Below are 14,961 nucleotides of genomic sequence, written 5' to 3'. Positions count from 1 at the left end.
CAGGAGACCCGACATGTGCCAGAAAAAAAACGAAAAACAGACGAAGGCATTGATTACCAGAAAAATGTGCTGTCGAGGAAATTCCTTGTCATGGAATGTTCTTAATATTCTTTGTTCACCCGGATAAGTAATATAGTGATCCCTATATATAGATTCATAGTTCTCTCTGCCGTCGTAAAACGTGACAGAAAAAAGCTGAAACATCACACAAATACACAGACATTTTTTTACACAACGAGAAAGGCATTCACTACATGTATTTCTTTTTTAAAAACCAGTAGGCAAAGTACCCCATCCCCCCTAAGGAGCCCATGAGAAAAGAGGCGCCGAAGAAGGATGGCGGCTTTTTTTTGACCATCCGGAACGCGTTGGGCAGCACCGCCGACAGCAGGGTGGTGTGGATGTCGCCCAAGACCTTGCGGAAGGCGTAGCGTTTTTGCACGCGCACAAAGAAGGACTGCAGGTTGGGCCGACTGCCGTCCTCCCAGTATTTCTTAGAAAGTCCCAAAAACTTGAGCCTGTGCAACAAGGCTCCGAGGCAGATGTCAGCTAGCGTAAACTCAGGTCCACATAGCCACAGCTCACACTTCAGACCTGGGGAGAGGAAGAGGATTAGATTAGAGTAGAGTAGATTAGATTAGAGTAGATTAGAGTAGAGTAGAGTAGAGTAGAGTAGAGTAGAGTAGAGTCGAGTCGAGTAGAGTAGAGTAGAGTAGAGTCGAGTAGAGTAGAGTAGAGTAGAGTAGAGTAGAGTAGAGTAGAGTAGAGTCGATTAGAGTAGAGTAGAGTAGAGTAGAGTAGAGTATTAGAGTAGAGTAGAGTAGAGTAGAGTAGAGTATTAGAGTAGAGTAGAGTAGAGTAGAGTATTAGAGTAGAGTAGAGTAGAGTATTAGAGTAGAGTAGAGTCGATTAGATTAGTGTAGATTAGATTAGTGTAGATTCGATTAGATTAGATTAGATTAGATTAGAGTAGATTAGATTAGATTAGATTAGATTAGTGTAGATTAGTGTAGATTAGATTAGATTGGAGTAGAGTAGAGTAGAGTAGAGTAGAGTAGAGTAGAGTCGATTAGATTAGTCTAGATTAGATTAGATTAGATAGATTAGATTAGATTAGATTAGATTAGAGTAGAGTAGAGTAGAGTAGATTAGATTAGATAGATTAGATTAGATTAGATTAGATTAGATTAGATTAGATTAGATTAGAGTATGGCGCCCAAGTGGCGAACCACGTAACACGCTGCGTCACGGCACGGCCGACCCGGGTCAGATTCCCGGACCCGGCGTTCTTTGCCGAATGTCTTCCCCCCACTCTGTCTCCCATTCCTCCTCTCTCTCTCTCTCTCTCTCTCTCTACCGGACTGCCCGGTAGTAAAAAAAATAAACAATAAAAATCGACCAAAAACATAAAAAGAAATAGTAGAGTAGAGTAGAGTAGATTAGATTAGATTAGATCAGAGTAGATTAGATTAGATTAGATTCACACCCTCTGTACAATAGGCCTAACCGCCCCAATTGCTTTGAACTTCGGAATATTTCAACCTAACAAATAACAATTTATCAGTAATAATCCTTTTTAGTACATGAATCAGTTCATTTGTCTCAGAATCAGGGGTAATTTCAGGTCACATCAACCTGTCTGATCCGTGTTGTGGTTCCTCTGAAGGATAGCGTTCGGGCCGATAGCGTTCGGCTCAGTGATTGACATCTCCTGCTTACTGTGGCAGGACCATGCAGTGTGGAGAGCAGGGCTCCTGTTACCTCGACCAGAACTCTACCATGAGCAGATACACACTTATAGCTGGCATCATATATAAGTTATAAGGTACTACTACTACTACGTACTTTTAGCCTTTATTAGATTAGATTAGACTAGACTAGACAAGACTAGACTATATTAGACTAGATTAGATTAGATTCGATTAAAATTAGGGATGTCCGATTGTTGGAGCCATATTGACCCAATTTGAGTTTGATGGGAAACATGTAACAAAATAATGTATATATTTTGATTTATGGATTATATTAATAATTGATATGAAATTGTACTTACCTGTATGATTTAAATTAATCTTGAAATACAGTAGATATTACCTGGACACTTATCTGTTGATGACTGTGGGGGCGTGGCATAGATTCACTCATAGATGCACCCTACCGATATTATCGGCCGATATTGGCATAAAAATGTGATATCGGGAAATATCGGTATTGGTTTTCAAAAAAAGTATTATTATTATTATTATTATTATTATTATTATAATTTTTTTTTACATTTATTTAACCTTTGTTTATCCAGGCAAGCAAGTAAGAACAAATTATTATTTTATTTATTGTCAAAGTATGCATAATGTTGTGTTAATTACATGACAAGAGATATGTAATGTTAATTACCTGAAAAATTAGGGGGGGGGGGGGGGGGGACCCTGCATATATCGGTTGATATCGGTTGATATCGGTATCGGAAATTAAGAGTTGGACAATATCGGTATATCGGTATCGGTAAAAATGCCAATATCGAGCATCCCTAATTAAAATGTATTGTCATTATACAGCACAAGTACAGTGCAATGAAAAGAGGTTTGGCATCCAACCAGAGTGCAAATTGTGGTTATACCACGTATACCTGCAACATAATACCACACTGTATATTATGTCACAGTCCGAAAAAATATACTGCTTCAGTAGATGTGTCTCAACAGTTCAACATGATCGTAAATAGAAAAGGTCATCGATACCTTGATACTCCAGTTTCCTCTTCTCCAGCTCTGCTTCCACCTGATCTAGAACCATTTCTAACTCCCCAAGGATCTTCTTCAAGAAGTTCACGTTGTCATGGTCCAAGATCTTTGCCTACAAAACACAAATAAAAAAAATGGTGCATTTATATATCTCTTTTATCCAAAGCGCTTTACAATTTGTTCCTCACATTTGACCCATTCACTCACACATTCACACACCGACGGCAGAGGCAACCATGCAAGGTGCCAATCTGCACATCGGGGTTAAGTGTGTCTTGCTCAAGGACATTTGGACACACTGCCCGGGAGGAGCAGGAATCGAACCAGGAACCTCCGGATTACCAGACGACTGCTCTACCTCCGGAGCCACTGTCCCGAGCACAAAGCACAAACCTCCCGGTAAGGTTCAATGCATTATTATTGTGTTCTGCTCAAGCAAAGTAACAGTGTTGAAAATCAAACCGGAGATTAAAGGGGGAATGCGACCCATTATAAGATTTCCACATTGTTCGTCTGAGGCTGCACCAGTGCACCACAGACAATGAATGTGGCTCTGATTTCACAAGGTCATGGAATGTTTGCGTAACATACCCCCTAAACAAGGTTTCTATTTTGGCATTGCTAGAGGGTCGGAAACCACAAATACAACGTCATTTAGGGTAAGAGCTCACACACTTTAACTAACACTTAGCTAACTAACACAAACACTTTACAGCCTCATGAAGCCAGAGGCCCACTGACCCACCCCCCCCCCCCCCCCTCCCAGTGACATCACGGATTGGAGGGTACAAAGAGGGTTGCTTCGGGAGAGAGCAGTGCGTGTTCACAAATACTGACTGAGCTGTCCTGGGGCACAGGAAGAACATACTGACTTAAGCTTGGGCGGTATGACTTTTTTCATACCGTTATACCTTGATTACCTAATACCCCGGTATACGGTATATATCAGCTAAATGACTAAATGTAAATACGGTATATGACGGTATGACTTTCATTATCATCAGCGGGGGGGGGGGGGGGGGGTGGCAACCCGTGTTACCAAGTAAACAAATCACGGAGATGGCCAGTTCGCCCGCAGCATCTAGTGCTAATGTTAAGCTCTCAGAATGGTAGCAGTCCTCCCGCAGCATCTAGTGCTAACGTTAAGCTCTCGGAATGTAGCAGTTAGCCCGCAGCATCTAGTGCTAACGTTAAGCTCTCAGAATGGTAGCAGCTCGCCCGCAGCATCTAGTGCTAACGTTGAGCTCTCAGAATGGTAGCAGTTTGCCCTCAGCATCTAGTGCTAACGTTAAACTCTCAGAATGGTAGCAGTTAGCCCGCAGCATCTAGTGCTAACGTTAAGCTCTCAGAATGGTAGCAGTTAGCCCGCAGCATCTAGTGCTAACGTTAGGCTCTCAGAATGGTAGCAGTTAGCCCGCAGCATCTAGTGCTAACGTTAAGCTCTCAGAATGGTAGCAGTTAGCCTGCAGCATCTAGTGCTAACGTTAAGCTCTCAGAATGGTAGCAGTTAGCCTGCAGCATCTAGTGCTAACGTTAAGCTCTCAGAATGGTAGCAGTTAGCCCGCAGCATCTAGTGCTAACGTTAAGCTCTCAGAATGGTAGCAGTTAGCCCGCAGCATCTAGTGCTAACGTTAAGCTCTCAGAATGGTAGCAGTTAGCCCGCAGCATCCTACACACAACAACAACACACACTATCGTCACAACGCTTTACGGTATTTTCACAGCACTGTCGCAACATTACCATAAAGCGTGAACACCGTTGTGATCATACACAACACTACAGTTAGCTCTCAGAATAGCCAGTTAGCCCGCAGCACCAGCAACGGTAAGCGTGTCTCATTTAATTTCACTCACTGAAGCGGGGTTCCCCTCCTCCTCCTCCTCCTCCTGTGTGTAGAGACAACCAGCTCTGCATGGCTCGCCCCACTAGTGAGGACTAGTCTCGCCCTCTGCTGGCGCGTGTGTGCACTACAACAAAACTCTGTTTAGACGGTATTGATTTTCAATACCGTCGGTATTTCGAAATACCCCGGTATACCGTAATACCGTCATACCGCCCAAGCCTATACTGACTGAGCTGTCCTGGGGCACAGGAAGAACATACTGACTGAACTGTCCTGGGGCACAGGAAGAACATACTGCCTGAACTGTCCTGGGGCACAGGAAGAACATACTGACTGAGCTGTCCTGGGGCACAGGAAGAACATACTGACTGAACTGTCCTGGGGCACAGGAAGAACATACTGCCTGAACTGTCCTGGGGCACAGGAAGAACATACTGCCTGAACTGTCCTGGGGCACAGGAAGAACATACTGACTGAGCTGTCCTGGGGCACAGGAAGAACATACTGACTGAACTGTCCTGGGGCACAGGAAGAACATATATCTGAACTGTCCTGGGGCACAGGAATAACATACTGACTGAACTGTCCTGGGGCACAGGAAGAACATACTGACTGAACTGTCCTCAGGAAGAACATACTGACTGAACTGTCCTCAGGTAGAACATACTGACTGAACTGTCCTGGGGCACAGGAAGAACATACTGACTGAGCTGTCCTGGGGCACAGGAAGAACATACTGACTGAACTGTCCTGGGGCACAGGAAGAACATACTGACTGAGCTGTCATGGGGCACAGGAAGAACATACTGACTGAGCTGTCCTGGGGCACAGGAAGAACATACTGACTGAACTGTCCTGGGGCACAGGAAGAACATACTGACTGACCTGTCCTGGGGCACAGGAAGAACATATATCTGAACTGTCCTGGGGCACAGGAATAACATACTGACTGAACTGTCCTGGGGCACAGGAAGAACATACTGACTGAACTGTCCTCAGGAAGAACATACTGACTGAACTGTCCTCAGGAAGAACATACTGACTGAACTGTCCTCAGGAAGAACATACTGACTGAACTGTCCTCAGGTAGAACATACTGACTGAACTGTCCTGGGGCACAGGAAGAACATACTGATTGAACTGTCCTGGGGCACAGGAAGAACATACTGACTGAACTGTCCTGGGGCACAGGAAGAACATACTGACTGAACTGTCCTGGGGCACAGGTACAACATACTGACTGAACTGTCCTGGGGCAAATTGCAAATTGAATGCGTGAATTGAATGGGCAAAGCCGTTTTCAAGGAAATTGCATTCCAGACTTCGTCAGAATTATGAACATAAGTGCGTTGCAGAATGGTATCTCAGTCCAACTGTTTTGCCACAGCTATTTGTCTGAAACCACACATTTGAACCCTCTCATCATGAAGTTTGTTTTTATTCCTCTTTGTGTAGCTACATAATTACGATGTGTTCCGTAGTAATTCTTACACGTTCATTAAAAGTTCTGGGGGGCGACAGTGGCTCAGGAGGTACTGTAGACTGTAGAGTCTGGTAGTCGGAAGGTTCCCAGTTCGATTCCCGCTCCTCCCGGGCAGCGTGTCAAAGCGTCCCTGAGCAAGACACTTAACCCCTAATTGCTCCTGATGAGCAGGTTGGCACCTTGCATGGTCGCCTCCACCATCGGTGTGTGAATTTGAGCTTTGGAGAAAAGCTGTTACATAAACGCATTGTTTACCATTTATTTCTATTCACTTATCATCTCGTTGTGTCCCGTCTAGAAAAAGGAATCCAACGCAACGACAACACATGCCTCAGTGCACTCAGATCTTTTTCCACCCTGACGAGTATGAGTAACAGATATCCCCTCCTGTCTCCAGTTCCTCTGAGCCTTTATGGGAGAGTGATGCCCAAGCATTTCAAGGTTTTAAATTCCCCTGAGCCACACATGCACCTGAGACCAGATCGCCTGCTCCGACATAATATACCGTAACATTTTGGAACGTGACATCAAAGCAGCGTGATTGATGGAACATGTGTCGACGGGGGACACGCTTTGACTTGTAGTAGTCCGTTAGAAAACCAAACAAGTGTCATACAAACAAGTGCCCCCTCGACATGAGAGTTCTGACGTTGCCTGTCCTGTCTGCCGGAATACTTTTACCAACGGATTTCCAGTTCCGCGTTCGCGTTCTGCGCTCTGATTGGCCACTGACGTTTCTGGTCGCGCCAATCGTGTGACGCCTCTTTCTTTCGCCGGTTAAGCTTAGGCACTCTTTCGAAGTTGGTTAAGGTTAGAGTTTGTCTTAGAGCAGCGGACGATAGAACACCAGCCCTGATTCCAAACTCTAACCTTAACCAACTTCGAAAGAGTCGCCTAAGGGCCCGCGTCCACCAATCTCACAAAAACACTGGCAGTGCGCCGGCAGTGCTGGCATGAAGCGCATCTTGTAGATGACAGAAAGAAATCTACAGCCATCCTTTTATCGTTTTTCCCTGCCGCGGTTTTGCACATATTATAGCATATTTTAATAACTTTATTGTATATTAATTATATAGTTATTGCCTGACACCACAGTTCGCCCTTTGCTTTTTATTAGCTTTTTAGTAGTGTATTCGTGTAGTTATTATTATTAGTGTATTTGTGTTTTGTCGCGAATCTCAATGGCCCGTCTACTGTGGGAGACAGCCAAGACAGGCAGGCAGCTCCGGTGTCAGGTTACAAACAGAGTGGTAGATATGAATGGCTGTGATTGGTTGTCTGAAAATGAGCTCAGCACATCGCTCTGAAAGTTCAGAAAGTTTCAACTTTCAGCCGCACAAAAAAGCTGAAAAAAGAAGCTGACTGCAGCGCATTTCCTATAGGCGGCGCATGCGGCCGCATACGCTCTCTCCCCATTGGGATACATTGAAAAAAGACGCGTGCGGTCATAAATATGAGGCAGGTGGATCCGCGCCCTAAGTGTAGACACCTGAATATGTCTAACAATAATTCCACTCCAGGCGCTCAGATGTGAAAAAAGCGCCCCCTATCGTCTCCCAGATGCTTTCACCCTTTTGGATTGAACTCAATGAAAATGAATGAGAAAAAGAATCCCTGACTCCACTTTTTACTTCTCACTCACGCAGCCGGGGTCGATCAGCTCCACTAGTGAGCCTCAGAGCAGCAGAGATTATGTGTTTTTACAGTATACACGGTGAATCAATAAAAGGATTGATTTTTTAGAATGGCGATCAGGAATTGGAATAATCCATTTGGATACCATCTGATCTCAGGTAAGGAATCTATGTTACCAGTCTTAGGATAATCAGACTCGTTTTCACGGAGATATAAGCTTTTATGTGATTATGTGATATGGCTGATTGACTGTGCGAGCGGTCAGGAAATAGGAGAATCGATTTTCAGCTTGCGGCCAGAGCGTGCATGCGTACACATATACTATCGATAATCTAGCGTTTATTTGAAAACGATTCATAAATAGGCCGAAAAATAACAACGTTCTAGAATATTCCAGTAAAGGGCGATTATCATGGAACGTCTTCATTTTTCCATGAAAACGAGTGCTTTTCAAAATGCTAGAAAACGGAAATGAAGCGATAAAAAAACAATCTGCTACGACAATGTTGACTGGAAAATGAGTCTTTGATAAGCGACGGGCAGATTAGACACATAGCCATAATTTAAAACATAGATTAGGCGATATTAACGTTAACATTGAAGTGGTGCTGGGCATTCAAGGAGGTAAAAAGGAATTAAGCTTGGGTAGTGAAAGTGTTAATGTGCATTCTGTTTAACCCCTTCCTTTCCGGGTAATGCTCATTGTTTAACCCCTTCTTACCCACGGCCTATACATCATTGGGACAGGTCTCTGCTCATCAGCAAGGAAAGGTACTGCTTTGGGGAGAAAGTATATCATCTATCACTATTGCCACCGGGTGTGGGAGGGTGCGGGAAGTATTAGGAGAAGTGTGGGTGTGTGGGGAATTACTGCGAGTCGCCCTGGAGGGCAAGAAGGACCAGCGCACCACCCCTAGGTTAGTAAATCCTAGGCCCCATCCACTCCCTCTGCCAAGGCTCCACTCTAATACTCCTGCACTACAGTCGGGGACTCAGCCGGACTCAGATCTGCTGCGTTCCCACTACCTGGTGACAGTGTACATCTACTCTCATAAAGTAGGGATAATCCACCCTTCTACATAAGCTTAACCAGTGATAAACTAGGCGTTAGGTAGTTTTCTGCTGTTCGAGGCGGAAATGGACGCGTCACGCGATTGGGCGCACATGTCAGATGACCAGAAACGTCAGTGGCCAATCAGATCGCAGAACGCGGAACTGGAAATCCGTTGGTAAAAGAATAGACGCGTCCTGTCTCAGTGTTGTCCCTCCGAGAACTAGAGACCTCTCACTATTAAGACCTCTCTCTATAGACCTGTCACTATATACCTCTCTATAGACTTCTCTCTATAGACCTCTCTCTCCAAGAACCACGGATTCTACACCCAGCTTGTCACTGAAAAAACCATAGAATGTGTTTCTCACCCAACTCTATTTAGTCGTTATGCACGCATTGCCCCACTGTCGGCCTGGGGAGAGTGTGTAGACTATCACATGCCTCCTCCGATACACGTGGAGTCACCAGCCGCTTCTTTTCACCTGACAGTGAGGAGTTTCACTGGGGAAACATAACGTGTGTGGAGGTTCCCGCTATTTCCCCCAGATCCCCTCCCTGCTGAACAGGCGCCCCGACCGACCAGTAGGAGTCGCCGTTTACAACGACCGGGACACATACCCCGCCGGCTTCCCACCCGCTAACACTGCCAATTGTGTTCGTAGGGACGACTGACCAAGCCGGAGGTACCGCTGACAGCTGGATTAGATCCCAGAGTCTCTGCGGTGGTAGGCGAGCAGGGGCGTAACTTGCGGGGGGGGGTCCCCGGAAAATGTCCCCCGCATGATTTCAGAATGCAGTATTTGTCCCCCCCATGTTTTTACCCCCAAACCGCTGCAACTGCGCGGCCTTGCGGCCAGCACTGTGACTCGCTAGTCGCTACTACACAGTGCCGGCACTGCAGATTTACCCTACTCTTGGAATTCATTGCCAGATCCTCAAAGTCATACATAGGGGCGCTGTCTCGATAATGCAGTGTTATTAAAGCAGCGTGTAGCCGACGCATGAACCAGTTGGAAGCGGCAACGCGGAACTGGAAATCCGTTGGTAAAGAAATAGCGGCCTGGAATCATTTTTGGGACGCTCTCAATTCGCAGTAAGGAATATATACCGTAATTCCTCTAATAGTAACCCCGGCTTGTATTTGTTTCAACTGTAGCGGATACCAGGCTTGTATTAGGAGAAGGCATGTATAAGAGAGAGGCCTATATTTCTAATTTTCAAACGGATCATAATTAAATAATAATAATAATAATAATAATAATAATAATAATAATAATAATAATAATAATAATAATAATAATAATAATAATAATAATAATAATAATAATAATAATAACAACAACTTCGTTTTATACAATTCTGAGGTAGGCTTACTCTCTTGGTAAACATTAACACCATACCATTATATGGTATTTACTGCACAGCCAGGCCAGCATATAACAACAATAACAAAATATATTGCCTATGGTAAATCCGTTGAGGGAAATACCGTAATTCCTCTAATATACATGAAACCCGGCTTGTATTAGGAGGCCGGCTTATAATTGCTTAGCTCAACAGCGCACCCGGTCATTAATAGAGACCCGGTTTTTAATTGAATACCGGTTACTATTAGAGGAATTACGGTATGCGGTTTCCCTGGCGGATGGTGAACAAGCCAGCCGATTCTACTATGAGTCATGACATTTGACATAGTCTATGACATCATACTTAACTTAAACTTGAACACGGAGGCAGTTACAAGAACTATCCGAGCCCCCGGGAGGGTGGTCGAATACCTTTTGCGATGTATGCAGGGAACGAATTGCAGAGGGAAGTGGAGAGCTGCCTGTCGCCCATTCTAACGCAGGAGTCCTGGACCCCCGACAGGTAAGGTAAGTGATTTTAGATGTATCACTTTAAGTGTGCGGCTGTTGTCCGAATACTAGTGAATATTGAAAAATAAAGGCATGACATTTAGAGACGTCCCCGTCGTAGCGTTCTGGTGCGGGGATATGGGTCTCTCTGTGCGGGGGCGCAACAGCAACAGGTGGGGTAGGCTGGGCAGAGATGTATGCATCAAAACGATTACATTGTTTGTCTCGCATACATTCGATTTATAATGCGAGCACCTGCATTACAATCAAATGACTGATCTGTTATGTGTTATGGACCCGAGTCTCGAGAGGCACTTTATAATAGAAAAAAGACAGTGCAAACATGTATATGTCGCTTACAGTTTATTATGCCTATGCAGCTCGTTTATTTTGACAGAGTTAAAAAAAATTCACTAGTATCATTATATTAAATTAGCGGACGTGCAGCTGGACAAGCCCTGGCTCCACGATGACCACTTCTTACAAGAGGCGCCACCGCCTGGGAAAATGCGTATTGCACACCTGGTATTAGACGTCACTGACCACGCCCCCTAATATGTCCCCCCCACCGCTAGGAACAAAGTTCCGCGCCTGTAGGCGAGTGCTTAGTCCACTGCGCTACCCAACCGCTACTCTTGGTCATGGTTTTTACTTGGTTTGGTAATCCTGTGATGGACAGCTTTGATATGATATGATATGATATGATAAATTTATTTATATTGCGCCCCTCAACCAATAGTTACATCGGCCCGGGGCGCATCCTGGGAAAGAAAGAGAAACAAAAAAGACAGGAACAATGTGTACCAGTGGAGGTTTCTCTATGACAACACGTGAAACACAAATTCACTCATAATTCATAATTATTATTAATTTACATATACCTATATATATATATATATATATATATATATATATATATATATATATATATATATATATATATATATATATATATATATATATATAAAAAGAAAAAAAACTATATATATATATTTAAAAAAAAATTATTATTATTATTATTTTTTTATTATAAATGTTTTCCTCTGTAAAAAAAATGCCAGTGAATTTTTTTTTTTTTTCAAAAATGGCCAAAATTGACAGCTCTGAGCAGGCCTGCACTGCAGTATTGCCTGCAGTAATTATTCGCACAGGTGTGACCCATTGTTAAATAAATAATAAATAACAGCGAATCAAAATAGGCTATTAACTTCATCTAAGCACGGTCTGTGCAGTTAAACTCTTGCCATTGAATGGAGGGTTGATTGATTGACAGCCCTTGACATCCAATACACGGAGGTTGAATATGATTGGCAGCCTTGCAAATCCAATCAGAGATTGCTGCATTGCAAAGTCAAAACGGGTCCAGCTGCATGTCTGGAGGATAGGTTTAGCTCGGGCCAATCTCAAGTTTCTCAAGTTTCTTTATTAGTTGTCATACAGAAGTACAGAATACTTTTATATAAAATGTAACATAAAGAAGCATTTTGTATAAAAGTATTCTGTACTTCTGTATGACAACTATAAAGAAACTTGAGAAACTTGAGATTGGCCCGAGCTAAACCTATCCTCCAGACATGCAGCTGGACCCGTTTTGACTATGTGAAAGTTGAGACTATGAGAAAGTTGTGTTTAGTAGTTAGTAACAAGTCAAGTCAGGCTAAATTAAACTTTGCGCCAACATTAGGACCGAAGTATAAACCAGCAACTGAGCAACATGAAGAAGTGGACTTATGCATCTGGATCAGAAAAAACGTTGTGGATGAAAAAGTAAGTAGGCTACAGTGCTTGTATGCTAACAGTAGCTAGCCAGCTTAGCCTACATCACAATGATAATCACCAAGCTAACTTACTGTACACTCTGTAGGGCTGGGCAATTAATCGAAACAGAATCGCGATATCGATTCATAGACCTATGCAATCTCATTTCTAAGTTATGACTATTTTCTTTTATTAAAAAAAACGTTTTTTTTTTTTTTTTTTTTTTATTATTTTATCTGGGTTGAACATGATTTGTGGAACTCCCTCTGGTGTTGTGTCGTGGTATTCACTGACCTTTGGGAAGTATTTCGACATGCACATGGGTATCTTAGTGGTGTAGTGTATCTTGTAGACCAGGCCCATTGCAAGTTGCTGTACTCTGTTGTCTACTCTAAGCCATCCTAGGTTGTCAAAGTGGACAGGGGTGAGGTGGGTTTTAGGAGTAAGGTCAAGCAGTAGTCTGACCAGTTTGTTTTGTGATGTTTGTAATCTTGTTTTTAGTGCCTTTGAGGTGCTTTGGTACCATGAGGTGCAAGCATAGTCGTAGTACCCTTGAATGAGTGCTCCTGTTAGAGTCTTCAAGGTATTCTTGTTTACCAGAGAGGAGATCCGGTACAGGAATCTAGTTTGTTGGTTGACTTAGTTTTATTACATTGGATCCCATTTTGTCACAGGAAAGATTTGCCTCTATAGGATGGAACCCAGGTAGGTAATTTCATCTTTCCTTTTAAGATAAGATAAGATATTCCTTTATTGATCCCCTTGGGGAAATTCAGGCATCATAGCAGCATGGGGGAAGGGGGGGGGGGTACAGGTAGTGAAAACAACACAAGCAGTGTATAGGTCAATATAATTTACTATCTAACTAACTGAAATATACATTATTCATTATTCACAGTATCACAGTATCCACATAAGGTGCAGTATGCATAAGGTAGTGTTATTGTCCACCTTGGGTTCCTATTAGTTCTAGGTCGATGTCTGGCAGCAGTCGCTGCCCACTGTTGTGGAGCCTGATGGCCACTGGTATGAAGGACTGTCCGAGGCGGTTAGTTGAGTGTCGGGGGGGTATGAGTCTGTGGCTTCCTTGTCACCTTCACCTAATATGTTTTGATCTGGTCAGGTGCGCTGTCACCTAAAATGTTTTGATCTGATCAGGTGCGCTGTCAACTAATATGTTTTGATCTGGTCAGGTGCGCTGTCACCTAATATGTTTTCATCTGGTCAGGTCCGCTGTCACCTAATGTTAATATGTTTTCATCTGTGTCCACTGACCACTGACACACAGTGGGGGATGTTTTAAAAATATTATTTAATATATAATATAATATAATAATTTGTGCTTCACCTAAAAATTTGGTCAGCAGCCTCCACTGATGTGTACTGTACATGTAGGCCAACCAAGCAGATAGAGAACGGACAGACATAATACACCAGTCATACTACAATACAAAACTAGCTCATGGATTGTTTATGGCAAAAAGGTGGGTTTTGAGCGTGGCCTTAAAGGTCCGTAGAGTGCCTGCAGATTTCAAGTTGAGTGGGAGCTTGTTCCAGAGGGTCGGTGCTGCGACTGACAAAGCCCGGTTTCCCTTCGTCACCAGTCTTGTGTCGGGGGGGATTTTAAGGCAGATTTGGTTGATTGATCTGAGGGATCTGGAGCTGTGGCTTTCAATCACTGGGTTCTAGGGCTGACCCCTATTAATCGATTAGTCGACTAATCGGTCGAAAGGAGCCGTAGTCGACTAGCCAACCTCTTAGTCGAGAAAAAAAATATATATATATAATTTTTAATTTTTCTTTATTTTTTTATCATTCTTTCCAAAAGAAAATAGTCCTAGAAGCGTGGCTAACGCTAATGGCACGCATACCAGAGGCTAACTTTTGTATAAAAGTATTCTGTACTTCTGTATGACAACTATTAAAGAAACTTGAACTTGAAACTTGAACTGCCTACGAAAACAGGCACAGAGGCACTGAAAGAGGATTTCACCCGTCTAATGAACACACTATACTAGACAAATATCAAGATGTATCCATCAGTGGACCAATTGCATGCTTTTGCAGAGGACAAGAAGCCTTCAGTCGACTCCTTCAGACATTAAGCACCCCCACAGCCCAAATGGAATGATAAAAAAAAAATAAAAAAATGTAAATTTTTTTTTTAAAAAATATTATACTTTTTTTTCTTTTTTTTAAGTCGACCAATAGTCGACTAACGGGAAATTTTGGCCAATCATAGTCGACCATCCAAATCCTTAGTCAGGGACAGCCCTACTGGGTTCTGTGGATTGCGTTCTGTGATGGACAGCAGAGGGGCAGGTGTGTGAGCCTGATTGCACCTGATTCTGTGCAGTGCCTATAGTTGTAGCTGGGCCTATTTAAGTTTGAATGTCACAGGGTTGCTGTGATTATTCTCTTTTGGGTAGGCTCTCCTTACGGCCAGGCTTTCTAGTACTCGACGTAGTGCTGTTCTCTGCCCTGTGGAGCATTCAGCCGTTCTCCGTAGCTGTCGTTGTTGTTCGAGGCTACCGGCCACTTTGTTTTTGAGAAGCTCTTTTGAGCTGAGCTGAGCTGTTTGAATTTCATG

At 43.4% G+C, this 14,961-nt stretch overlaps 1 protein-coding gene across 1 annotated transcript in view; it reads right to left on the bottom strand.

Moving 5' to 3' along the window:
• Nucleotides 1-250: 250 nt before the first annotated feature.
• Nucleotides 251-14,961, bottom strand: part of gdap1l1 (ganglioside induced differentiation associated protein 1-like 1) — a gene marked incomplete at both ends in the record, with an annotated part of 47,573 nt that continues 32,862 nt past the window's right edge. Inside the window, 2 exons of the mRNA XM_084332932.1 lie at nucleotides 251-594; nucleotides 2,739-2,853. Of these exons, the coding sequence (XP_084189058.1) occupies nucleotides 251-594; nucleotides 2,739-2,853 (459 nt within the window). The remainder of the gene's footprint in view (nucleotides 595-2,738; nucleotides 2,854-14,961) is intronic.

The sequence above is a fragment of the Notolepis coatsorum genome, assembly GCF_963971535.1.
Source record: "Notolepis coatsorum genome assembly, chromosome: 17".
In the NCBI taxonomy this organism is placed as follows: domain Eukaryota; kingdom Metazoa; phylum Chordata; class Actinopteri; order Aulopiformes; family Paralepididae; genus Notolepis; species Notolepis coatsorum.
The sequence above is the reverse complement of the archived record's forward strand: the minus strand, read 5'-3'. Positions and strand labels throughout refer to the sequence as shown.